General features: G+C 43.4%; 1 protein-coding gene across 1 annotated transcript in view; it reads left to right on the plus strand.

The window, feature by feature from the left end:
* Positions 1 to 25,939, plus strand: part of NET1 (neuroepithelial cell transforming 1) — a 67,907-nt gene that overhangs the window by 22,552 nt on the left and 19,416 nt on the right. The window contains exons 2-3 of the mRNA XM_081879902.1: positions 2,110 to 2,176; positions 7,526 to 7,585. Of these exons, the coding sequence (XP_081736028.1) occupies positions 2,110 to 2,176; positions 7,526 to 7,585 (127 nt within the window). The remainder of the gene's footprint in view (positions 1 to 2,109; positions 2,177 to 7,525; positions 7,586 to 25,939) is intronic.

Here is a 25,939-nt window from a genome sequence, read left to right on the forward strand (position 1 = left end):
TGGAGGAAGTTGTGCCATTGTTCAGTCTTCCTCAAGTAAATATTTAAGAGTTTCTAGTATGCTCAAATGGCTTGTCAAATATCACCAAAGAGCTCTGAGCATCAGTAAATACAAAGGAACAGAACAATGCCCTGGCCCTCTGAATTCTACCCAGCAGAAGTAGCAAGAGAGGAGCCAGGTTCAGTAACTAGCATCTTACTGGCCATGGTGGCTAGAGCAAATATTTTCTTCTGCATTGTAGCAGCAACATCAATGTACATGCTAAAGGGTAGATGTTTTTGTCTTCTCAGAATCGTCTCCACATCCCCCACAGATCTCCCATCTATGACTTCTCTTCCCAGTTTTTAAAGATTGTACCTGCACAGGTTCCTGCATGTCTCCTGTGTAAATGATGTAGAACAGGCATGTGTTTCAGATTGATTCAGCAGAGCACTGATTGAAGTTATACAGTTTACAGCATTCATAGGACTTCCACCCACCCAAATACTATGATGTAAACTGAAGCACAGAGTGGAAACATTATAGCCTGCTAGTTGTTGGAGCGTCATGTAATAAAAAATCCATTATTTGATCAAATTAGGTGTTGTCATTATATAAAACTACTCTTCTGAGATATTAAAAATCTGAGTTTTGGATAAAAGCTACGGAGTCCAAAATAAATGAAAAGGTCTGTGCCTCAAGCTTATTAGACAGTGAAACTTGGAAGTGAACGTATTTGCTTAAGTCTGTTCTAGTCCTGGAGAATGACTTAAGGCAGTGGATTTAACACCCTTAAAAGGTGTATGTCACACAACTGTAGCATTGTATGAAATACTCCCTGGCACTGTTCCATTCTCTGCAAGGCTGATTTGGCCGCTGAAATACTGAGACAACATTGAAGTTGGAATATTTGTCAGAAACATATGGCTTCTTCAGAACCTGCAATTTCCATGGAAATCACTGACATATGGCAGATGTTCAGAAGCACAGAAAGAATAACAATATTTATTTATTTTACTTTGTACCTTTATGAAAATTCAGGTAGTGATCATGCAAAAAAATAAGAGATTTTTCCATTCTCTTGCACTGGAAAGCCAGAAACAGCTGTTCTGTTCTGATGAGAGCAAGCATGCAGAGACCTGAGCAGAGTCAGATCTAATTTTGGAAACTAAGCACTGGTGCTGAGATGGAAGTTGTTAGGAATGGAGTGTTCCCTTCTCAGTTCTTGGCCTGGAATTACTTGTGAGGGCATTTTAGTGGGCTGCAGTTTCATTATGATATTATTATTATTATTTATTAAAATTTGTATACCATCTTTTATCTGAAGATCACAGGGCATTTCACAACATAAACATTCAAAATGAGAACACAGAATACACAATGAAACAAAAACAAACCAGTAACCTCCTTCCCACAAAATGCCATAGAATGTCAATTAGCCAAAGGCTTGGTTATTGAGAAACATTTATGTAACTTACCAGCCAGTTACCTATCTCCCCTTCTTGAGTGGGTGGCCAAGGACCAGATCCAGGTGTACTTGGAGGGAACTCACTTTATAGATTTATTTCAACCAGGTCTTAGGTCCGGTTTTGGAACAGAAACTGCTTTGGTCACCCTGTATGATGACATATGATGACACCTGTTGGGAAAGAGACAGAGAAAATGTGTCCCTGTTAATTCTCCTCAACCTCTCACTGGCTTTCAATACCATCAGTCATGGTATCCTTCTAGAGTGGCTGTCCGACTTAGGGGTGGGTGGCCCCACTTTGCAGTGGTTCCTGTCCTACTTGGATGGTCTTTTCCAGAGGGTGGTGCTTGGGGAGCCATCAGTGTGGAGTTTCCCAGGCTTCAATTTTATTCCCTATGCTGCTTAATTAACATCTACATGAAACTGCTGAGTGGGATCATTTAGAGCTTTGGAGTAGGTTGTCAGAATATGCTGATGACACATAACTCTGCTTAAAAGCTCTCTGCCTTGCATGGGGTCAAGGCACACTGGCACACGCACACATGTGTATGTATATCTTGTGCTAAATGTTCTTCATAGCAAAGCAGCCTGGAACTCTGTAAGAGCTTCAGGGTTTTCCTTGTAACTGCTGTCATAAACAAGAAAACATTTTCTGTCCACAGGTACTCTCTGCGGCGAGGAAGCTCATTCACATTTCTAACTCCTGGGCCACATTGGGATTTTACCCTGGTGAGTAAAGCAAACAGCGTATTAATTCACAATTGGAATAATGAACAAAGAAACAGTTCATGTTCTTCCTCTCTCAACTAAAAGTTTGTTCTGTGCCCAGACAGACAGCTACAGTTTTTTACTTTCTATATGCTGCTGGTGGTTAAACCAGCTTTGCTAGCTCTCAGATGGTATTCAGTGTACCTGATCTGCCTTGTGAGACTTACATGATGTGCAGCAGTGTATTTCCATGTGCTAGAACAACGTCTGCCATTAATTTCTTCTTTTTGCATACTGTAACAGAATAATTTGACCAGCTATGGATCGAGTAGAATTTAAACAAGACCTGCTGAAGTCAATGTGACATATACAGCACCTACAGTCAGGAACTGATTTCCAAAAAAATCATCCAGTAAAAAGATATTTCCTGTCTCAAAATGTGTGTGCCCATTGTGTGTTGATTTCCTTACATGTAGAAGCTACTTCCACTCCTGCGGCTCAGAAAAGCATATTGCTTTTAGCAGGAACACTGTGTGGCTAGACAGCTAAAGTAATTTTATCTTCCAATGGCACTTTCTGCTTACACATTTGTTTCTTGCCTGGGACTATTGGCATCATTGGAGAAAATAGTATTTTTTTTCCATCTTGCTTATTGGAGATGGTGCATTTCAAACTTAGAACACAGAAGGCATGTTCAGGCATTTGTCTGAACATGTGAATGCTGTATCTGGTGGGAGGCAGGGGCGTACATGCAAGTCTTGCCCCAATGTCTCCATACATGCTATCCTTTATCAGTGTCCCCATGGAGATTTATATTCATGTTCAAGCAATCACAAGAACAAGTCCTTACAGACCTGCTCATTAAGTGGAAGTTCATGCTGTTTATCTAGGGGGAAATGTGCTTCTCAAGGGTGACTGACTATTATGATCTTAACTGTTGCCTCAGTTTTGATCCTGCGGTGACTAGCTAAGACTGGTCATTCCTTCAAGGCAACAACCAAAAAAGTGATTACAAAGCCGTTCTCCTGCTCTCCCTACTTGAATCTCATCTCCCCACCACTTCTATTTCTTCATGAATTGCAGAAGCTAGATAGGGATGCTAAGGGTTATATATCCAGCAATGTTCTACTCAGGCAGCCATGTTCTACTCAAAGTAGACCCACTGAACTTAAGTGAAACTAAGTTAGCCATGCCCATTGAGTTCAGTGGGTCTGCTCTGAGTATGAGTAACTTTGTATACAATTCAAATTATTTTGGATCTTGTGGAATGGAGGCCTGTACAGAGCATTGACTGGATAACGAGCTGGATCACACTCAAGTTCTTCCTCTTGCTTTGAGGCACAGGGCACTTGTCCACTGGGGTTTTAATAGCTCGATTCACTTTTTTCAACCAGAGCAAATACTAGGAAACAGCTGTAGTGGTAGGATACATAGTGTGCATGCATAAGGCTCCAGATTCAATCCCTGATATCTTCACCCAAAAGGTCATGAGGTACCAAGGCTAGAAAAGACTGGAAAACCACTGCCAATTAATAGAGTACTTGGTTGGATGGACTAGCGATCTGGCTGTCCCTGTGCAATGAAGCCACATAAGTTCAGTTTTAAGGTTGATTGCGGTACAAGAAAATGATGATAGTACAATAAGGCCATTATTTTTTATTGTCCTAAAAGCAAAGGAGTGAAAGTAGATAGGAATATGGGCAGCAATATTTATTTTAATTTGTGTTTTCCCTATTCACTATATATGCCTTTTTATCTTTTTATGTGAAAAAATGGTTGAGGCAGGAGAAGCCCTGCAGGCCTTACCCTAACTAATGTAAGTTAAGATGTGCCTCCAGCTCCCATGAGCTCCAGCCTGGGATAGCTAATAGTCAAGGGTAATGGGAGTTGTGGGGACGTGGGTAGTGCTGTGGGTTAAACCACAGAGCCTAGGGCTTGCCGATCAGAAGGTCGGCGGTTCGAATCCCCTCGACGGGGTAAGCTCCTGTTGCTTGGTCCCTGCTCCTGCCAACCCAGCAGTTCGAAAGCACATCAAAGTGCAAGTAGATAAATAGGTACCGCTCCGGCGGGCAGGTAAACAGCGTTTCCGTGCGCTGCTCTGGTTTGCCAGAAACGGCTTAGTCATGCTGGCAACATGACCTGGAAACTGTACGCCGGCTCCCTCGGCCAGTAAAGCGAGATGAGCGCCGCAACCCCAGAGTCGTCCGCGACTGGACCTAATTGTCAGGGGTCCCTTTACCTTTACCTTTACTGGGAGTTGTAGTTCAGCAGCTTTTGGAGTTCCATAGGTTAGCCACCCGTAGTCTAAGCCAGGCTTCCTCAACCTTAGCCCTCCAGATGTTTTTGGTCTATAACTCCCATGATCCCTAGCTAGCAGGACCAGTGGTCAGGGATGATGGGAATTGTAGTCTCAAAACATCTGGAGGGCTGAGGTTGAGGAAGCCTGGTCTAAGCTGTTTTCTCTTACTTCATGGTACTGGTCCTGACCTTGTGCCGTGTTTCAAATGCAGTATGAGGTCATGGAAGAACCTGATTTTTTCCCCTTTTTTGAGCTGGTGAGGATTGTAAGCAAGATTTTTGAAACTTGATGAATGCATATCTGCATATTCAGAACACATAAAACAAGAAGTGCCAAGTCTCCCTTAAGTATGAAACCGAGAAGCAAAAGTTGGTGCCTGTCTGCTCTATTAAATTTTGCTGCTCAGTTTGCTTGTATGGGATTAGTGGAAGTGACGGAAATTAGCCATAAGGTAAATGGAGTACACTGGCTCATCCCACACTTCTTCTATGTATCAGAAAATCCACCTTGCCTTCAGGCTACTGATGCTGAATCAGAACTAGAGCACCCCTAGCAGTAATAAGTGCTGTTTGACAGAAGTCTGTGTGCTATAAACCTAGAAATATGGCTGTAGAAATATTCCTTTGCTTTTAATTCCAGCCAGCCCCTTGGTAATAACTTCCGATAGGTGATACTTCTCAAAATGAGACTATTTCTCCACTCCTAATCTCTTGAGGAGCTGCTTTTGTATACTTTTTGCTCTGTTCATTATGTTCTTAAGGCTTAAGGTAAGTAAATGTTTTTTAATAGAGGCTAGTTCCAGTAGAAGAGGATAACAAGATTAGATGCTATATATTACAAACCTGAAACTGTATTTATACAAGTTTAACAGACATGAATTGTCCCCAATGACATGAGGCTGCCAAGAATCCTGACCTCACCTGGGTAGTACAGCTCCTAGGGTTTCCTGATTTGGGAGATTAGGACAAGCTGATTTTAAGCTTGTAGCAAGATGAGCCTGCAAATCATAAAAGGGAACCATTAACCTGACCTCGGCATCTCCTGGTCCCTGGATTTATCAAGTGAGGGACTGTCAGACTTGGACCTGGGTTCAAATCCCTGCTCAGCCGTGAAGCTCACTGGATGACCTTGGGCTAGACACCATTTTTCAGCCTATCTACCTCCAAATTGTGAGGACAAAATGTGGCATGTGTGTGATATGTGCGCACTTTTGAGTTCCGGAGGGGAGAGGCATGTTATAAAGGCTATTTTAAAATAAGATTTGGCAGTGGTGTAGCGTGGGTTGTCAGCACCCGGGGCAAGGCAAGTAATTTGCGCCCCCTAACCCTGGATTTGCGCCCCCTAACCCCCAGATGTTGCGCCCGGTGCGGCCGGCCCCCCCTGCACCCCCCACGCTACGCCTCCTGTTATCTGATACAATCATTGAATCACCCATTTTAGAAAGATGGGTTTTCTTTCTAATTAAGGGGGTTTTTTTGTTTTATAAAAAGGTGATGAACACTTTTTGCTGAGTCTTTAGACATCCTGCTTTTTTCAGTCTGGTGCACTCAGAAATACTTTTCCACATGAACTGATCTCAGGAGAGTTTAAAAGGGTCATCCAGTCTGAGAAGAACGTATCAATCCGGATAGCCCTTTGTTTCTCTGAGCCATTCAAGTGCAGGTTTTTTTTTTTTTTTTAAGAGTCTGCATCTGATTTAGCAGATGTAAAACAGCTGGCTTTGCTGTCAAATGTCTGCTGTCTGTATGAATCGCAACTGGGCTGAGAAAAATGAAGGGCCCAGCCAAAGCAAGACCTATTAAAACTAGTCTAGCCAGTCTTAAAAACAAACCTCTGGACTTCCTTTAGAGTCTGGAGTTGGATGAGACTAAAGCCTATAGGTTGGCTATAAGCAGGGAGTAAAGCTGAATTGCAGAAACTAGGGTTTCTGAGTAAAAAGCAGAATCTGAAATTCTTGGTAGCGTTGCAAGATTAATAAAAAGAAAACAATGTCTATTTTTAATGGTAGTCTGACCAAGTCTGTAAAGTTAATTTGCAAATTGTTCCTTTGAATAATTTGCAGATATGTGATAGATATGGTTAGAAATACTTTGAAGTGCAAAAACACTCATTTCCATGTTGTTTATAATCTCGTGGTATTATAATTTTTTTAAATAATGTTTTAGAAAGTCATTTGGTGGAGAAAGGAGTACCGTATCTTTCAAGTTGTTCTCCTTTGCTTCTCCTGCATGCTTCACTCCGTCCACCCCCCACCCCCAACCCACAATGTATGCATGAGCAGGAGACTCACATTTGATCTCCAAAGCATTATTCTGTCAGGGAGAGAAACAGTGCCACATGCAGCCTCTGCAACACAGTCCTGTGTTGTGGTGATAGAATTGTGGGAGCAACCACAATAACAAGTCTTGTGTTAAAGAGCGCTGTGCTACAGGGATCCCACATGAGGCTAAAATATTTTTAAGTTTAGAAGGGGGAATGAGAGCCATATATGTTCTCAGTGTATGGTCCTTTATGAACACAAGGCCATGCTCTGGTGGTGGGACACATGCCTGTATTCCTCTGACAAAGGGGACTTGCCTGGTCACTGGGAGGAAATTTTACTTGCCACTACCAGAGGTGAACTGGGAAGGACGTTATTATGGGATAGTTGTGATGTGTAGAACTTAGAAGTGGGAGATGGCACACATTGGCTCTTATATAATGGTAAGCATAACTGAGAACTGTGGAATCCAAACAGGTTTCTTGTTTCATTAAGTAAATTCTTGAAAGAATTCCAGGTGTCAATAGCGCCATTAATGCATGTTGCTGTCCTTCCTTCTGGATTTTCATTGTTCTCTTTTTAATCTGTTTCTCATAGGAGCACAAAGGAGGCAATAACTTCTAGGCGAATTGCTTGTATGTCAAGTCAAATGACGTTAATTGCCAGAATGAAATTCCTCCAGCTTGTTTACATCATAGTTGTAAAAAGGAGGGCAGCTTTGGGGCACGTAACACTTGGGGAAGCTGGTTCCTTTCAAGGATATCAAAGCCAGGCACGTAACTCGTATAACTAGTGTTTTCTTTCCTTATAGAAGAGGAAGCGGAGAGAGAGAGATGATGATGTTGTCAGTATTTGTAGCCTCGATCTTAAGGTAATTAAAACATTTTTCGCATGATTGTGCTGATAAGCAAAGGTGCTGCATTCATTGAGGTTTCTGGTCCACCTTATATTGAAGGCTTGTGGTGGGTTTTATTGTTTTCCTTCTTCTGTTGACCAACCATCCAAGGTAGTTGAGAGGATATTCCTGTTTCCATTTAATTGATGGGAAATGGGGACTGAGAGATTGCAACTTTCCAAAGGCTCCACCTACCAAGTCCCCAGCTAAACTGGCATTTGAACATCAGTTGCCCAGCTTCAGTTGCCCAGCACACCTACCTACTTGCCAGTGCTGACAAATCCAACACCTGAAAGAACCCAAAATTATCGTCTCTGATAATTGAGACCTCCAGACCTGGAAGGTGGTATCTTACTCTGTCCTCATAGTTGAAAGCGATGGACTTAAGCCCAGTGATTTCATTGAGTCTGCCCTTAGTATGGTGAGCATTGGATATCACCAGAGGCTATACTACCTGAAGATTTTTGGTTTATTTCCAAACCTATCTCTGTGACCGTGAAACCTAGAATGTTGCTCCTTCGCTTTTTTATTACAGAATTCTAACTTTATTGAGCAATTACAAGAGGCAAGAATAAGAAACTGTGCTATAAAAATGGTTTCCCTTCAAGATACACAGTAAGATGGAAGATTCTCAATGCCTCCTTTTTTGCATTCTTCTAGCAAAATGTCATAAAAGGGGGCAATTTTTCTGAATAATTATTTCTGTACCTTCCACAACTAATATAATTTATCAACAGACATCCCACAATGTATCCGACTAGTCTCCCTTCAAGCTTTTCTCTATCAGCAACCAATTTCCCACTGCCTGACATTGGGGAATAATATTACACTAGGTTTTGCTTGGTCTAGACGCATAGAAATTCATGGACCTAACCTAGTCATCTCCATCAATTTCAGTGGGTGTACTCTAAACATAGTTGAATACCATCCTTTCCCCCATGTTTTTCTAGCAGGGACTGTAAAAGGCCATCTGTTTTCCTAGGATGGGCTTCATTTCTCTGGGCTTTTTAATGGCATCCATGCTGTAGAGACGCGGGATGCTGGTGGCGCTGTGGGTTAAACCACAGAGCCTATGACTTAGCAATCAGAAGGTCGGCGGTTCGAATCCTCGTCACGGGGTGAGCTCCCGCCGCTTGGTCCCTGCTCCTGCCAACCTAGCAGTTCGAAAGCACGTCAAAGTGCAAGTAGATAAATAGGTACCACTCCAGTGGGAAGGTAAACGGCGTTTCCGTGCGCGGCTCTGGTTCCGGCTTAGTCATGCTGGCCACATGACCCGGAAGCTGTATGCCGGCTCCCTCGGCCAATAAAGCGCCGCAACCCCAGAGTCGGTCACGACTGGATCTAATGGTCAGGGGTCCCTTTACCTTTACCTCTACCTATGCTGTAGAGCAGGTGTAGCCAACATGGTGCCCTCCAGATGTTGTTGAACTACAACTTCCATCAGCCCCGACCATTAGTTCTGCTGGTGAAGCTGACGGGAGTTGTAGTACCACATTGGCTATTCCTGCTGCAGAATAACGTTTCCCTGGGAAGACCCACCAGGCTCTTCCACTGTTATGTTTTTCCAGAAGATGAAGAGAGTATTTTAAGACTGTGCTGCTCAAAATTGCTTCCTTTTGTTGGTTTTGTAATCTTAATTCTAATGTGTGTGACAATATTTAAAAATATATACTGGCAATTTGAAATGTGTGCTGCGTAGCATCCTGAGCACAAAATGGAAAGGTAACTTAGGAATTTTATAAATGAAAGAACACCTCCCACTGCCAGAAGCAAGAACTTAGCAATGGTGAAAGGTTTGTAATGGTGAAACCTTGCAATGCACTGTCCCTTGAGTGTAACTGGCATTACGAGTATATGCAGTACTTTTCCTGTATGTGGCTTTATCTTTTCCTGAAGTAAACACTATGAGATTGAGACATGCTAATTCTGATTTATGAGATCCCCAATCATTGCCTCCTTTGTTAATTAATGGTTCTATTGTTTGGTCTTTTTATCAGCCTCAATTTTATTATTTCTCAAAAGTGGATTCACTGACCCGTGAATGGTTGTGACTGTTTTTTTTAATCTAAGGTTCACATGTAGGTTCCTTCAGCTCAGAGCAAGTGGGTATCAAAGCAGGCTCAGACAACACAATTGTTGCCCTCTTCAGTGATTGCTTCATATCGGATTGGACAAATCTCCCTGTTCATCGGGCTCCCCAAAACCTTGGAAGAAATGAGGCTTAGCATCAGCTCAGTAAATATACAAGTATCCAGAGATAACCGCTGAAAGAAATACGTGCCTCTTCTCAGGTGGATAATAATCTACCACTTTTACCGCCTTCACCCACTGCTGCTGCTGTTGTACTTAGCACTCCAGCTAAAGTGTAGACACTTCAGCTAAAACTTCTGCACTGCCTGCCCTTACACCCCCAGGCTAGGTTCAAGGTTCTTGAATTGTTATACAAAGCTTTGCACAACCTGAGTCAAGGATGCCTTAAGGATCACCTGAGCACTTACATCCTAGCTTGGTCACTGAGATAGTCCTGGGGAGCATGGTTAATTGTCCCTGTCTTTCAAAAGCCTGACTGGCTTCAGCTAGAAGTTGGCTGTTTAGTGTCATGGGTCCCATGCTGTAGAATATTCTTCAGTGGGGATTCAGCAGGCAGCCTTGCAACTAATTTTCAGATGTCTCTTAAAACCCTTTTATGCCAACAGGCCTATTCAGTTGTTTAAACTTATTCAATGTGAGCCAGTCATTTAGTTTGCATTTCATTTTTATGATTATTTTGCATTGTTTTAATTGCATTTTATATTTTATTGCACTTATAAATGTTGTTGTTTGCCACCCGGATATTTTATACGCGGAGGGTTGGTCTATAACTATTTTTGTCAATAAAGAAATAAATCTCTCTGCTTTCCTCATCAAAACTTTATCCTCCTGTCACTCTGAAGGCAACAAAGCCTTTGCTGAATCAGCATATTCTCACTGTACCTATTTGCTAATTGATACTTCTCTGGCTAAGAAATGGAGGCAGTGAGAGATTTTACTTTCTTGGGTTCCATGATCACTGCAGATGGTGACAGCAGCCACGAAATTAAACGACGCCTGCTTATTGGGAGAAAAGCAATGACAAACCTAGACAGCATCTTAAAACGCAGAAACATCACCTTGCCAACAAAGGCCCATACTGTATAGTTAAAGCTATGGTTTTCCCAGTAGTGATGTATGGAAGTGAGAGCTGGACCATAAAGAAGGCTGATCGCCGAAGAATTGATGCTTTTGAATTATGGTGCTGGAGGAGACTCTTGAGAGTCCCATGGACTGCAAGAAGATCAAACCTCTCCATTCTGAAGGAAATCAGCCCTGAGTGCTCACTAGAAGGACAGATCCTGAAGCTGAGGCTCCAAGACTTTGGCCACCTCATGAGAAGAGAAGACTCCCTTGAAAAGACCCTGATGTTGGGAAAGATGGAGGGCACAAGCAGAAGTGGACGACAGAGGACGAGATGGATGGACAGTGTTCTCGAAGCTACCAGCATGAGTTTGACCAAACTGCAGGAGGCAGTGGAAGACAGGAGTGCCTGGCGTGCTCTGGTCCATGGGGTCACGAAGAGTCGGACACAACTAAACAACAACAACAACTTCTCTGGCTTGTCCTGCTGCTGCTGGTCTCTGTCTTCTCACCTCTCCTGGCTTGTTCAACTGATTCAAGGATGGGGAACCTGAGGCCCTGCAGATGCAACTGATTCAAGGATGGGGAACCTGAGGCCCTGCATATCATCTGTAATAATTGGTTGTGCTGGCTGGATCTGATGGGAGATGAGAGTCCAACAATATCTAAAGGACCCCCAGGTCTCCAGCCTTGGTCTAAGTGAACCATTTGTATGTTCTGCATAAGGCTTAAGGTAAAGGTAAAGGTACCCCTGCCCATACGGGCCAGTCTTGACAGACTCTAGGGTTGTGCGCCCATCTCACTCAAGAGGCCGGGGGCCAGCGCTTTCTGGAGACAGTTCTGCGTCACATGGCCAGCGTGACAAAGCTGCATCTGGCGAGCCAGCGCAGCACACGAAAACGCCGTTTACTTTCCCGCCAGTAAGCGGTCCCTATTTATCTACTTGCACCCGGGGGTGCTTTCGAACTGCCAAGTTGGCAGGCGCTGGGACCGAGCAACGGGAGCGCACCCCACCGCGGGGATTCAAACCGCTGACCTTTCGATCGGCAAGCCCTAGGCGCTGAGGCTTTTACCCACAGCGCCACCCACGTCCCGCCGCATAAGGCTTAGTGTAGTCTTAATACCAAAAAGGTAGACATCAGTATTAATTGGCTTGATAGCATCCAACAGAGTGTGCTTTTAATTCATTGAAATAGCTTTCTGTTCTGTCGCACACAGTTAAGTGCACTGGTACTACCAAACCAAATATATATGCTTAGTGGTTATAATTCAATATTTGTTTTGAAAAGGTGTGGCTGTCTACATTAAGATGGCATTGTTTCATTTTGACTCATTTAAGCAAAAATGCTGCTATTTTCAGTAGCACGTAGCTCATACACCCCACAGTAACTGGGATCCATCTCTCTTGCAGCTGGTACGAATTATTGCAAAGGTCTTGTCTGAATGGCATTTGCTTCTGAACATGCACAACTGTTAACATTCAAAGCCAACAAGGTGGAAGGTTAGATCTTAGTTTTCAGCAGTTCAAGTTTGTCTTTCTGACGTCACTGTAGGCTTGTAAAAATCCCTGACCTTCCTCCAGCATTCAAGCTGACACATTTGGAGAAAAAGAGAGAAACAAAGAGAGAGAAACTATTTTTATTAGAGCATGAGGTTGGTGAAGGTCTGTGCCAACAAATGTTGATCGATGGCAAAAATATCTTGTAAGCTGATGACAGTATTTTTCAAGTGTTTGCTCCCTTTGCCTTTAAGGTTAATGGGTGAAGGTTGCTTGATGACCCATGAAGGCCCTGTTGGTCCCACTACTTTTCCAGAAGCCTCACCCTGGTTGGGGCCAGTATCCAGATATGTTCTTCATAAATGCTGGTTATTAACTGGTGAATGGCCAAACAGTGAAGATCGAGAGCCTAGAATTCAATAAATGAGCGGCTGTTCTGAGCGGTGAAGAGTGAGGCTGTGGAGACAGCTGCAGCACTGGTGGATTGAAGGGACAAGAATGCATGGCCATTTTAGATTCAGTTGACTTTGGAAGTTTTGAACTTCTTGTGGTGTTGTGAATTCTTCCTCAGATTGATAAAGGTGGTTTGATAAAGCATATTTGATGCAGACTCTGGTCTTGAAACTGTGAAAGGTTGGAGTACGTTCTTAGTATCACACTTCACTCGGGTGTTCTCTCTTTATTACTAAAACTGAGAAATACAGGCTGTCTGCTTCCTAATTCTCCCCTGCTTTCATGAGAGAACTTTCTACTGCTTGGTGAACTCCTCCTCAACTCATGGGGACCCCAGTCCACACTATTTGACAAGCTTCAGTAGTCTGCCAAATTTGTAAGCATAGCTGTGCTTACAGCTGCACTGTGAAAAATAAATTGTATGGTTTAGATGCTTAGCTTTCTCTTAGGAAATGTAGTTATGTGAAGCTGGCAGGAATCTTTGCAAAACTGTGTACTTGAACGCGTGCATGTGTATCTTTCCACTGCATTCTCATTTCACTCTACTGTACTTGCAGTAAAACTGCCTCTGACGTGCCATAGCCTGTCTTGCTAACGTTATGGTAATAGCCACCAACTTGGATGGCTTTAAAAGAGGATTACCCAAATTCATGGAGGGAAAGGCTATCAGTGGCTACTACCCGTGATGGCTCTGTTCTGCTTCCATTGATGGAGGCATTGTCCCTCTAGGTGCCAGTTTCTGGGACTCCCAAATGGGCAGGGTGCTGTTGTTCTCATGTCCATCTTGCTGGCTTCCCACAGACATCTAACTGGCCATTGTGAGAACAGGATACTGGATTAGATGGGCCATTGGCCTGATCCAGCAAGCTTGTCTTATGTTCTTATTGTGTACTGTCATAACACTCGGCTTCCTCTGGTTCTTTGAGGGATCTCATGAATTAAGTGGACTGGCACTTATTTATTAGCAACTCTGACTTGGCATAAGATAAAGTCTTCATTGTGTATACTGTGCTACAATGCTAAGCTCTGCTATTATGTAAGTTGCAAACTAATGATTCATGCCAGGTGAAGCCTAAGGTGTGTGTATGTTCAGAAGGTGTGGGCCCAATGTTTATTAGCAACAAGATTGCGGGGGCCTCAGTATCCAGCGCTGAGTCGAAGAGAAGTACAGTGCGGCTTGCAAAGGGCATGATGAAGCTATAGTTAGTAATCTCCAGTCTAGTCTGTGCTCTAGGTCCTCAAAAGCCTGGTAAGGAGTACTGTGAGAATTACTTATGTGAAAGAAATAGGAATTCTGTGCCAAGAAAATATGAGTGTGGTTTTTTTTTTTTTAAAAAAGAAGAAGTTTAGTGCACTAAATGTAGCAAACCACATAAAAAAACGGCACTTGGAATTGAGATCACTGTTATAGGAAGATACAGTGGTACCTCGGGTTAAGTACTTAATTCGTTCCGGAGGTCCGTTCTTAACCTGAAATTGTTCTTAACCCCAAACACCACTTTAGCTAATGGGGCCTCCCACTGCTGCTGCGCCACCGGAGCACGATTTCTGTTCTCATCCTGAAGCAAAGTTCTTAACCCAAGGTATTATTTCTGGGTTAGCGGAGTATGTAACCTGAAGCGTATGTAACCCGAGGTACCACTGTACTGCCTTTTACCATGAAAAGTCAGTTAGATAGCATATTAATAACTGATTGACATCCTCTGTGAATTTGTCTAATCCTGCTTTAGAGAGACCTGAGCCAGTAGCCCTTACTATAAACTATCCACTGTGTGAAGCAACATGTGCAACAGAGTGTAGGACCCTTGGCACATGAAGGGCTGGAGCACCTATATTACAAAAGAAAGCTAAAGCATTATGGCTTTTTACGTTAGATTCAGGGTGGAGAACTGGATCTGGCCAGTGGGCCAGATCCCAAATGCCCCCACCTTTTGTGGGCCTACTTTGATAGGCGGATGGGATCACCTTCCTGTCAATCACTTGATGTCATAATGATGTCATAGTTCAGTGGGAATCACTAGAAACCCCCAACCAGCTGCTCAGCTATTACAGTGACCTACTTTGAAGGTGCACTCCCAGCTCCAATCAGCTAATTGGTGCTGGAAGTGCATCTTTCAAGGAGCACACTCCATTTGCTTGAAGCACTATTTTAGCCAAGTGGTTTGAATGCAAACTACTGTATTTTTCGCTCTATAAGATGCACCATTTTTTGCTCTATAAGACGCACCAGACCATAAGACGCACCTAGTTTTTGGAGGAGGAAAACAAGAAAAAATAATATTCTGAATCTCAGAAGCCAGAACAGCAAGAGGGATCGCTGCGCAGCTGTTCTGGCTTCTGGGATAGCTGCGCAGCCTGTATTCGCTCCATAAGACGCACACACATTTTCCCTTACTTTTTAGGAGGGGAAAAGTGTGTGTTATAGAGCGAAAAATACCAAAGATCAAAAGATCTTTCTCTGCTTCTAACAAAGTCCCCTTGGCCGCTCTAGGGGAACTCCTTAGTGCATCTGATCTCAGTGAGGATTCCTGTCAGCACCTGTCAGCTGATGGGCACTGACAGGGAGCTCACTTGTAAAGGAACAATTGAGAGCTTCAGGCATGGGGCATATGGGCATAATTTGTGGGGAACAGTCTCACAGGCCAAATTGGGCCCGTGCCATACCTTAATAGGTTTGCATACTAGAGAGTCCCCACCACTGCTTTAGAAAAAAGGCGACATGAGCGGAGACATGAGAAATGTACTAAAGTTAGACATTGTGTGGAGAAAGTGGGTTATGATTTCCTCCCTCCCTTGCCCACAGTTCCAGAACTTGGGGCCATTCAAATTGATGGGCTATAGACCTAAGGATGACAGTATTTAATGCAGCACATAATTCATTATGGAATTTGCTGATCCAAGATGTGACTACCGCAAACGTAGGTGGTTGTTTAAACCATCTGAAAGGAGTTTAGACAAATTTATGGGCAGCATCTCTTATCTATGGCTGTTAATCGTGATGGCCAAACGGGACCACAGTAGAGGGGCAATACCATCACGCCCTGTGCCTGAACTTTCTGCAGACTTCTGTAGAAAATGAGGTGCTGGAGTAGGTGGACTTTTTTGTTTGTTTGTTTGAGCTGGGCTCTTTTTTATATTAAGATGGTGACTCTAGATTTGTCCAGATAAAGTTATATTGCATGGTGAACTAGCTTCTCGGCTGTTGCTGCTTTATGAAACTTGCAGTAGTCAAGCAAAATACAGGTGGCAACTATTTTGCATGGGAGTTCCATTCCTGGCCCCTGTGCGCATCAGTGGAGCACACATTAAGTCCACCCCATTCTGCCCCCCCCCTTTTCAGATCACTTCTAGGTTGGCAGAGACCAGCATGTGCATGGTTGTGCGTCAATTGGACGAGTGCAAAATGGTCGCTGTTAGTAGTAACATAAACCAGTCCTTGGGGAGTAAATGAACCTTTCATGGGGTTAGAGCAGTGGTTCTCAAAGGGTGTGGCAGGAAAGGATGGCAAGTGTGGCAGGAAGATTCAAGGACAATCAAATAAACATTTAAACAAATCAGTGTAGTATAATATAGTATAGTATCAAAGTAATTTTTTTTTTTTAATATTCAACCAGAAACTATCCATACCTCTCTTCAAGAGCATTGGCTATTATTCTACTATTCTCCACTACATATAGAGAAAAACAGATTTGTCATATTTGTCAGAGTCGAAAATCCCTGATCACTGCATATAGCGAACAGGGATTTTTGACTCTGACAAATATGAAAGGTCATAAAAGAGAAAGGTTTCTTTGTGTCAATGAGGAGATGAGAGTTTGTCTCAAATCAGAACTAATATAAATGAGATTACCCGGCAAAAAAGCAAGCTCACATCTCTCACTGAGTTTGTATAATACTTAAAGTACATGTGTAAGAGGCTCGTTTATAATTATATTTTGGGAATGATTCATGTTCTTATGTAGCTGCATTGTTTTATACTGTATGGGTGTCCCATGATCATATTATAAAGTAGTTGTGTTCTGTGTTATAAATCAAGCACTGCTAGGAGTTTTTTCTTTTTGTTTTCCAATGTATTTCTTATCAATTAAAAAAAATATGGTGTGGCCATGAACAGATTTTTGTTCTGAAAGTGTAGCCAAGAGAAAAAAAGTTTTAGAACTAGTGGGTTTTAGAGTATATGACTTTCTTTAAAGAATGGCCATTACTCTTATACCAGATAGATGCTGCTGTAAAAAATAGCATCCTTTCCTGTGTTGGGTACCACTTTCAGGGCCCACAATTATAGTAACCCTAGTCAGACATGGCAGCTCAAACTCATGCATTTGTCTTGGCCAGCCCTGAAAGATAAATTATTAGTTGGAGATCAGCATTTAGGATGAACTGCCAACTGGACCACCCAAGTCATGAGGGGAAAATAACCATGAGTGTATGGTTAGCATATAAGTTTAAATAAAGAATATAAAGCAGTTTCAAACTTGTAGTGTGGTGGCTGCTTTTCTCCCTTCCTTTCATGTAAATCTTCGCTTGTTTTTACACCAGGAGCTTATTGCAAAGCTCTTGTATTAACACAGGCAGAATGTGAAAGAATAAAGAGAAGGCTTTATTTGATTTTCTGTGCTTTCATCCATCTTGAATGTTGATATTTGAACGGTACTAGTGATGGTCTATACTGCTGAATTTCAATGGAGGAATGAATTGTAGAAAAAACACATCTGTGCTGCTGAGCTTTTTATTTATATAGTCCATCTTAACTGCAGAGACATCCCATCAGCCTAATAAAATGCTGTGTTCCAGACTGCATGTATACATTATAGGAGCCAAGCAACCCCTTCGTCTGCTTACAAGAACACAGCTTTACATTTTTGACAGGGACATAAATATCTATTGCTGGAATGTTTAAAGCAGGTTATAGCCAAGAAGTATTGTGGTCAAGCAGGTCATATGGGCTGACTTCCTATAAGTACTCATTTGAACAAAGCTGTGTATTTTCCCGAAGAGCTAAAGCAAGCAGTAATTTTCTCAGTGTATGTGCATTCTGGTCATAGCATTTGATAGATGACACCTTTGAACATGGCAGCAGCTTAAACTAGCTGTGGGCCCCCAAACCCTACTATGAGGAAATGTAAATTCTTAAAAGTTCTACCTAGAATAAGTAGATAATGAATAAAATTGAATTTTTTAAAGGACAGAAAGCAGAATAAAGTGGTAGACTCATGAAGTGTTTGACTAGGACCTGGGAGAGCCGTGTTCAAATCCCCATTCAGCCATGAAGCTCACTGGGTGACCTTGGGCCAGTCACCATCTCTTAGCCTAACCTACCTCACAGGATTGTTGTAAGAATGAAACGGGGAGGAAGAGAACCAGGGACACTACCTTGAGATCCTTAGAAGGTGCTATAACTTTCATAACCTTTAGAGTATGGTTACCAGATTTTTTCAATGAATCCTGGGGACCCCCCCTTTTTTTGGAAGCTGAGTAGCAACAGGGAGTCAGTAGTGGGGTTGGAGAGGCAAAAGACTCTGGGCCCAAGCATATCCCGAGCCTTCCCTGATGATCTGCCCCCTTCCGCCTTTGTTTTGACAGATCGGGGGGGAGGCTCGGGAGTCGCAGGTGGGTGAGCGTTGCCCAGGGGGGGCACAAGGCGCGTGGTTTCTCTGCCAGGCAAGGTGCAAAGCCCTTCTTTTGCACCCTGTGAAACATAAATGCTCAGAGTTTTTTAAAAAATTGGGCAACGGCCGGCCACAACTTCTGAGCCCCCCCCCCCCCGATCAGTCAAAACAAAGGGGGCAGGAGATCTGTACTGCCGGACATCCCCGGTTCCCCTTCGGTAGTGGCGGTGGCAGCGGCAGTCAGCAGGCCGGAGCCAGCCTGGTAGCACAGTTGGCTCTGGCTGGCTTCAGGAGCTGCTTGCTGCTGTGGTGCCTGACATATGATGTCATGGTGTATGACATCATATGGGGACTTCCAGTGAGGAAAAATGGCAGGCGCCACAGCAGCGAGCAGCTCCTGAAGCCAGCCAGAGCCAACTGCGCTACCAGGCTGGTTCCGGCCTGCTGAGGCTGCCGCTGTCATGTTTCCTGGGGACAGATTTGCAAATCTGGGGACGTCTGGTAATCCTACTTTAGAGTCAAACTACACAAATTACAAAATAATAATTAGGAATAAAAAATAAATAATTGGGGAGAACCTTCTAAAACTTGGTCACGACATGGATGTCCTAGTTCAGCAACTAGGCCAATGCTCCCCATGCAATTTGGATGCTGCTCTGCACAAACACTATAATGTGAAGTTGTGCATTCACCCCTTAAGAGTTAACATCATTTCTGAATTCCCAGGCATTTGGGTCAGAGAGTGGTGAGAAGCAAAGAGAAGTTTAGCATATGCTGTACGCCCATAATGCACACCCTCCAATGATTCTCTGATGAAAATATGGATGTCCCATTCCTTAGTGATACTTTTACTATTTATAACTCACACATCTTACTGCGTTGCCCCAGCACTCTGGGCAGCTTCCAACATATATAAAAACATAAAACAATAAACATTGAAAAACTTCCCTACACAGGATTGCCTTAGCCTGCTCGGGGGTTGTAAAATGCCATACCCTCCAACATTTCTTGGATGGAAATAGGGACATTTGCTGACTTGCTTGTCTTCCATTTGATTGTTCGTCCTCTGTTTCTGAGTAAACAGGGGTCAGTGTGTGTAGTGGTTAAACAAGAGTTGTGAAATGTAGAGTCCAAAACCTACTTAAGTGATCTTGGGCTCCTCAGCCTAATCTACTCCATAAGTGGGGGTGGAGAGAACATGCATGCCATGCTGAACTCCTTGGGGGAATAGTCAATCAAAATGTAATTACTGCACATTGGAGCCACAGCTAGGGAGGAACAACGCATTCCCCACCCCCACCATCATGCTTGCAAGAGCCTCTTATTGCTCATGCCTGGAGATTGTCCACATGTGATTAGTTCCATAAATGCCTTTGCAGAGAATCATCACATCCACTTACTTATACCTGCCTGTGTGTACCTTGCAGCATTAAATCATCACCTGCTGTCCCCTCCCAAGGCACTTCACAGGCTGCAAAGCATTTTTCAGCGCCTCTTATACCTCCCAGGGGCAAAAGATTGTGTCACAATAGATTAGGTCTCCTTTGCAGTTCAACTAACATTGATCATGTGCTAGTTTCATTTAAGTATGAGCTTGGAGCACTTGGGTAGGTGAAAGTTGGCCGGCATTGGCAAATCCCAGGTCAGCAAAGATAGCAGGAACAGTTCTTCCATACCAAGGCCCTTGGTAATAAGAAAACACTTCACATCCACAAAATATGCCCACGCTTACATAATCCATTGCCAAGCATGTTTAAGAGGCAGAACATCAGTTCATTGTATTAGGTAATTAACACTAATTACTTGATGACAAGTTCCTGTGTGACTCCATGGAGCTGCTCTTCTGCTAGTAGCGCTGTCCTTTTCTTCACCACATTTACATTGCTGTGCTAGCCTTTCTGTTGGCTAGATGTTTTGCTGTGGGTATCTTTGGGACTCTCTTTAGAGACTAGCTGTACAGATCTTGTGATGTGATGATCTCCTGCCCACCAGAGGATGTTTTGGCTGACGGGAAAATGTGGTGATTTCCTGAGCATCTGAAGAACCAGTACAATTAGAACAGCTCCTTGATGTCTACCTGGTCCTTTGAAGTGAGTTTTTAAAGTAATATGCTCTTTTTAAAAATAGTTAATAGTTTGAGATGGGGTAAGGAAAATACATCGTATTTTATATAATAGAAAAAGGCTCCAATACAATATATTCTACTGGTTTCCTGTACAACTGGGCCTGTTATGTGGGGCCGGGTTGGGGGGCAACGATCTAGCAATAGGAGAACTGGCTCAATTTAGACACCATGCTAATTTGTTAAAAATGAACAGTTAAGAACCTTAGTTTCATACACTCTTCGCTCCCCTTCTTTTTGATGTGATGGGAAGACACCAGACTTGAACCATAGCTTATTTCGTCCTCATTAGGCAAGCCATGATTTTGTGTCAAAGCTATGGTTTGACACAAACTTAGAAGTACAAGAGTTTCACCTCCTCCCCTCATATAGAAAGGAAGAAAGAAGTATGAGAGTCTAAGGCTCAGTTGTCTCATTCTCTCATCCCTATCACTAGATTGAAGTAGATAACTTGGAACAGGGATTTATGTGGGTGTGAGGGAAGCCTAGCAAAAAAGTGTAGTGAGAGTGATGCTGGAATGAATGCTGGGGCGGTAATTGTGTTTCAGAACTGGGAACCAAGTCTGATATGTTTCCTTTCCAAATTTTCCAAATCCACCTTAAACAATTTTCCTTTGAAAACTAAAGCAACACCAGCACATATAGTCAATACAAGTGAACTGCGTCCAAAACCTATTTACTTACCTTTTATATTGCATGTCTTGTGGTTGTTTAGAGCAGTGTTTCCCAACCTTGGGCCTCCAGCTCTTTTTGAACTACAATTCCCATCATCCCTGACCACTGGTCTTGCTAGCTAGGGATGATGGGAGTTGTAGTCCAAAAACAGCTGGAGGCCCAAGGTTGGGAAACACTGGTTTAGAGAATATACATTACTGAGAATATTTATGACTGCTCTGTGAGGTCATTTGCTATTATCCCCTTACTATATGTTCCTCCTAAGGGTTACCAAAGTGTGACCCTGAAGATGGGGAAAAGAACCTTATTCTTTAGGTAATGCCTTTTCTGAAGGATGTTGTTGTTGTTGTTGTTGTTGTTGTTAAGCTATTACCTGCTCTAAGCCAGAATGGCACAGATGAAAAGCTGAAATAAATGAAATTGAAGTAACTCAAGACAATGGGTGTGTTTTCTCTCATACCTGTTGTCAAACTTTCATAGTAGAAGCTGAAATTTTCATACCTTTAATCTATCTTCCTGAGAGCAAGGGGGGAAAAAATCACATGATACACCCTCAGAGAATGAGAAATGGCACCCGGGAGACCCTGTGTCACTTGTGAAAGCTGTGCCATTCATCTGCCCCTTGATCTCATTGAAATAATTGCGAATACGAATGAAATGGGTTTATAGCCCCTAACACTTTGCAGCTATACAAACAATCTCAAGTTGCTCACTCTCTTTTTCAAAGCAATGGAGTCTGAGGGGTTGGCAAAGCCGAAAATGAAAAAGAAACTTAACTAAACTGGGTGCAAAATTGTGTATTGACTGCATGCTCCCACACAAATACCGTATTTTTTGCTCTATAAGACTCACTTTTTCCCTCCTAAAAAGTAAGGGGAAATGTGTGTGCATCTTATGGAGCAAATGGAGGCTGGGCAGCTATCCCAGAAGCCAGAACAGCAAGAGGGATTGCTGCTTTCACTGCGCTGCGATCCCTCTTGCTGTTCTGGCTTCTGAGATGCAGGATATATTTTTTTCTTGTTTTCCTCCTCCAAAAACTAGTAGTGTCTTGTGGTCTGGTGCGTATTATAGAGCGAAAAATACGGTAATGCTGAGCTAGATCAACTAATGGTCTAACTCGGTAGTAGGCAGCTTGCTACATTCTTTCCTGTGTCCTTACATTCTCTACAGTCCCTTCACAAACAAATTCAGTGAAATTTACTTCTGGGCAAGTATGCATAGGGGTGGACTGCAAATTCTAATCAAGCTTCTGTCTAAATACTGTAATCCCCGAGAAAGCAATCGCGGTTTGCTTTTCCGTGATCGCATCAGGTGCTCCTTATTTTGACCATAATCTAAACCCTTGCTGTCCACCACCTTTTAATTAAGCTTTAATGTGGGTTTATTTACACTTTGGAAGGGCTTATCCCTACATCTTCTCATTACTTTGGGGAAGGCCAAAAATTGAGAATCTTCATTAATTAAAAAGAGCCCAGCTGGATGCTTAGGGTGTTTCCCCTGCCCCGCCCCTCTCAGTTTCACGAGAACTTCCTCCATCCTTTTAAAATACTTAAATATAGGATCAGTTCTTTGGCCCTGTTTGACACAGATTTTATTAGGAACTGAATGCACTGAAGATGGGATGGGGGGTAGGGGTGGGGAGAATTACTGGAAAACAGATGAGCTGTTATTACAGCGATGCTTGTGTGATCTTGACATGCAAAATGAGTAAAATAATACGTTCTTGAGCAGCCTTCCCCAGCCTGTGCCTTCTGGCTGTTTTTGCTGTGCTGTCTGGATTTGATGGTAGTCCAAAACATCTGGAGGTACCAGGTTGGGGGAGCCTGTTCTAGATTGTAGAGAGGAGGCGGAGGAGGAATTTAGCCTGTCTCATTAAACAGAATGAAGAGTTCTGCTTAATTCAAAAGCAGTAGTGCAAATGCAGTCATGTTGACTTCTAGAATAAGAGTCACAGAGCAGCTCCATGTAAGTGGTGTCAGCCCGAAAGTTCAGGAAGTATCCCCTAAGTGTAGAAACAACATTCTCCCCTCTGGTGGACCCATGGCCTCCAGAGGGAGCCACTAAGATAAGTTATTTCAGTCCAGGATCAATCTAACTTCACAAGCCATGTGAAATATTTCAGGTACCACCAAGGGCGTAGCCAAGAAGGTTCAGGGGGGCAGCTGCCCCTCCCAAATCAAGCAAATCAATAAAAACACTTAACTGAGGTTCTGCCCCCCAACATAAATCCTTGCTATGCCCATGTGTACCACTGAAACAGCTGCTTCACCTGAACTTTGCCCCCCTGCCTTGAGGTCCCTTTTAATGTTGCAGAGGGTGCTGAGGACCAGCTATGGGTCACTCAGCCCTGAACAATCTGAAAGATGCACATTGCCACACTCCTTAAAGCAAGCAAAATGTTTGGGGTTGACTCTTATTTTCAAGTAAGGGAGCAATGTAGGGGAAAGTGCTTGAAATGTGGGCATCTGCACAGAATGGCTGTAATGTTTAGCACATATCCACAATAACTGAATTTATTTCCTGCCTTGGACCATCCTGAGGTTTGGATTTTTGTAGGTTTTTCTTTTTTTTTTTAATCCCTACAGCAGGCACAGTTGTTTACAGCAAAAAATAAAACAGAGGATGTTAACATATCCAGTTTGCTGGCTGGCTGGGGCTGCTTTGAGAACAAAGAATGTGGAATGCAGGATATATTAATCAGGGGTTCCAGTTTCATTAAGAAAAACTGTAGCACATAGCTGCTTTGCTGCAAGAGAAAATGTCACAACATCTTAGTTGGTTTTGCCCTCTTATTCCATGTGGGTTTTGCAAATCTTGAATATTTGAACACCTAAGGAAGCTGTCTAATCTAAAACAAATAATTGTTATCTAGTTTTGAGAGAAAAGCTGAAGGTTCTAGCAGCAGAGGATAATGTCCATACAAGAAAAACCATGGTGCAAGGCTGCAGTCTAATACACACACGTGTGAATAAATCCCATAGAACTCGGTGGGATTTCCCCCTTGAATAATCATGCACAGGTGTGAGCTACAGGTTGGTTGAATATTGTGAGCCTTGAGCATCTTTACTAGGCTACAAATCCTGTTGAGATGTGAAGGGAGTTGCTTCACGTCTTTCGTTTTAAGACCTGGGTGCATAATTACTCTGGCACTGTAGAAACGGGCCAAGGCATGAGATTGGGGTCAAAATCTGTTTAATCCAACAAATTGAGGATTGGGATATGATACTACTGTACAGTATATGTATTATGCTAAGGAAAGCTTTGGCTACTGCCCTTCACCTCATGGGCAGTAAAACCAAAGCCTCTGGTGCCTTTGAAATCTGGGCACTCAGGAGTCCTCAAGTTCAATTGCCTGATGTCAGGTGATCAATGCACGTGTGGCTCCACAAGGTTCAGATCTGATAAAGGTGTAGACACACACAGTTTGAAATCCTTGAACCACTTTCTCAGGAGTAAGCTCCGTTAAGTCACTAGAGTTGTGCTATTTAACTCAGTTTTAGCCATCGCATCTGTACCTCGCCTTCCTCTAAGGTGGTTGGAGCATCACCACCCACATGATTCCCCCCAGTTAGTCCCCCTGTTTAATCCTCATAACAGTCCTGTTAGGTTAAGTTGGGCAATTGGCTGCAGATCACATAGTGAACTTTGCGACTTTAGCAGGGATTTGAACCCATGCCTTCTTGCTTGTCAAAGTCTAGCAACATCACACTGGCTCATAGACATATTTAGGGGCTGCTACATGCAAAGGATAAGGGATGCGGGTGGCGCTGTGGGTTAAACCACCGAGCCTAGGACTTGCCGATCACAAGGTCGGTGGTTTGAATCCCCACAACGGGGTGAGCTCCCGTTGCTCGGTCCCTGCTCCTGCCAACCTAGCAGTTCAAAAGCATGTCAAAGTGCAAGGAGATAAATAGGTACTGCTCTGGCGGGAAGGTAAATGGTGTTTCTGTGCGCTGCTCTGGTTCGCCAGAAGTGGCTTAGTCATGCTGGCCACATGACCCGGAAGTTGTACGCCGGCTCCCTCGGCCAATAAAGCAAAATGAGCGCCGCAACCCCAGAGTCGGTCACAACTGGGCCTAATGGTCAGGGGTCCCTTTACCATTACCTTTTACATGCAAAGGAAGGCGGGGCTTGTCTCAAGGGTCAGGGTGGGGCAGAAGAGGCGATTGGTGCAGATGCAGATGCAGCTGCCCTGCCCCACCCCCCCAGGAGTGAGAGAAAAACCAATCACCTGCTAAAATTCCCACTTAGCCTTCACTATTAAAGATACAGGAAGAAGCCTTGTTGTCTTTAGCATCTGATTATCTTTCAGCCCAGCCCTATACACCAGGGGTGGGCCACCTCAGACCTGGGAAACAAATGTGGCCTCTCTGCCTGGTCCTTAAAACTCTCCCCAGGCCACGCCCATCTTTTCCCAGGCTGGGATGCATCCTGAACTCTGATAATGCCTCTCGCCTGCCTGGGTAGAGGACAGAGAGGGGTGTGTGCAGAAATCGGTCGCCTGGACAAAGGTAAAATTTACATTAGTTGCCTTGCCCACTTTTGCTTCTGGTCCCACCCACCACTGGCATATGCCACACACCCAGTTTGTCCCCAAAGGAATGCCCTTGGTCTGAGCAAGGTTCCTCACTCCTGTTCTACTACTCGGAAGCAGATCTGACTTGGGAGTTGTTCCCCAGTAAGTGTTCCCAAAACTGCAGCCTCATATTTCCCCTAAGCTGCACAAGTGCTGTGCTTGAACTTCAGTTGCTTTGGAATTAGCACTACTACTAGCGGAGTTTGTTGCTGCACTCTTAAAAATACTTGCACATACAGTAAAT

The sequence above is a fragment of the Podarcis erhardii genome (assembly GCF_964252035.2).
Source record: "Podarcis erhardii genome assembly, chromosome: 10".
Classification (NCBI taxonomy): domain Eukaryota; kingdom Metazoa; phylum Chordata; class Lepidosauria; order Squamata; family Lacertidae; genus Podarcis; species Podarcis erhardii.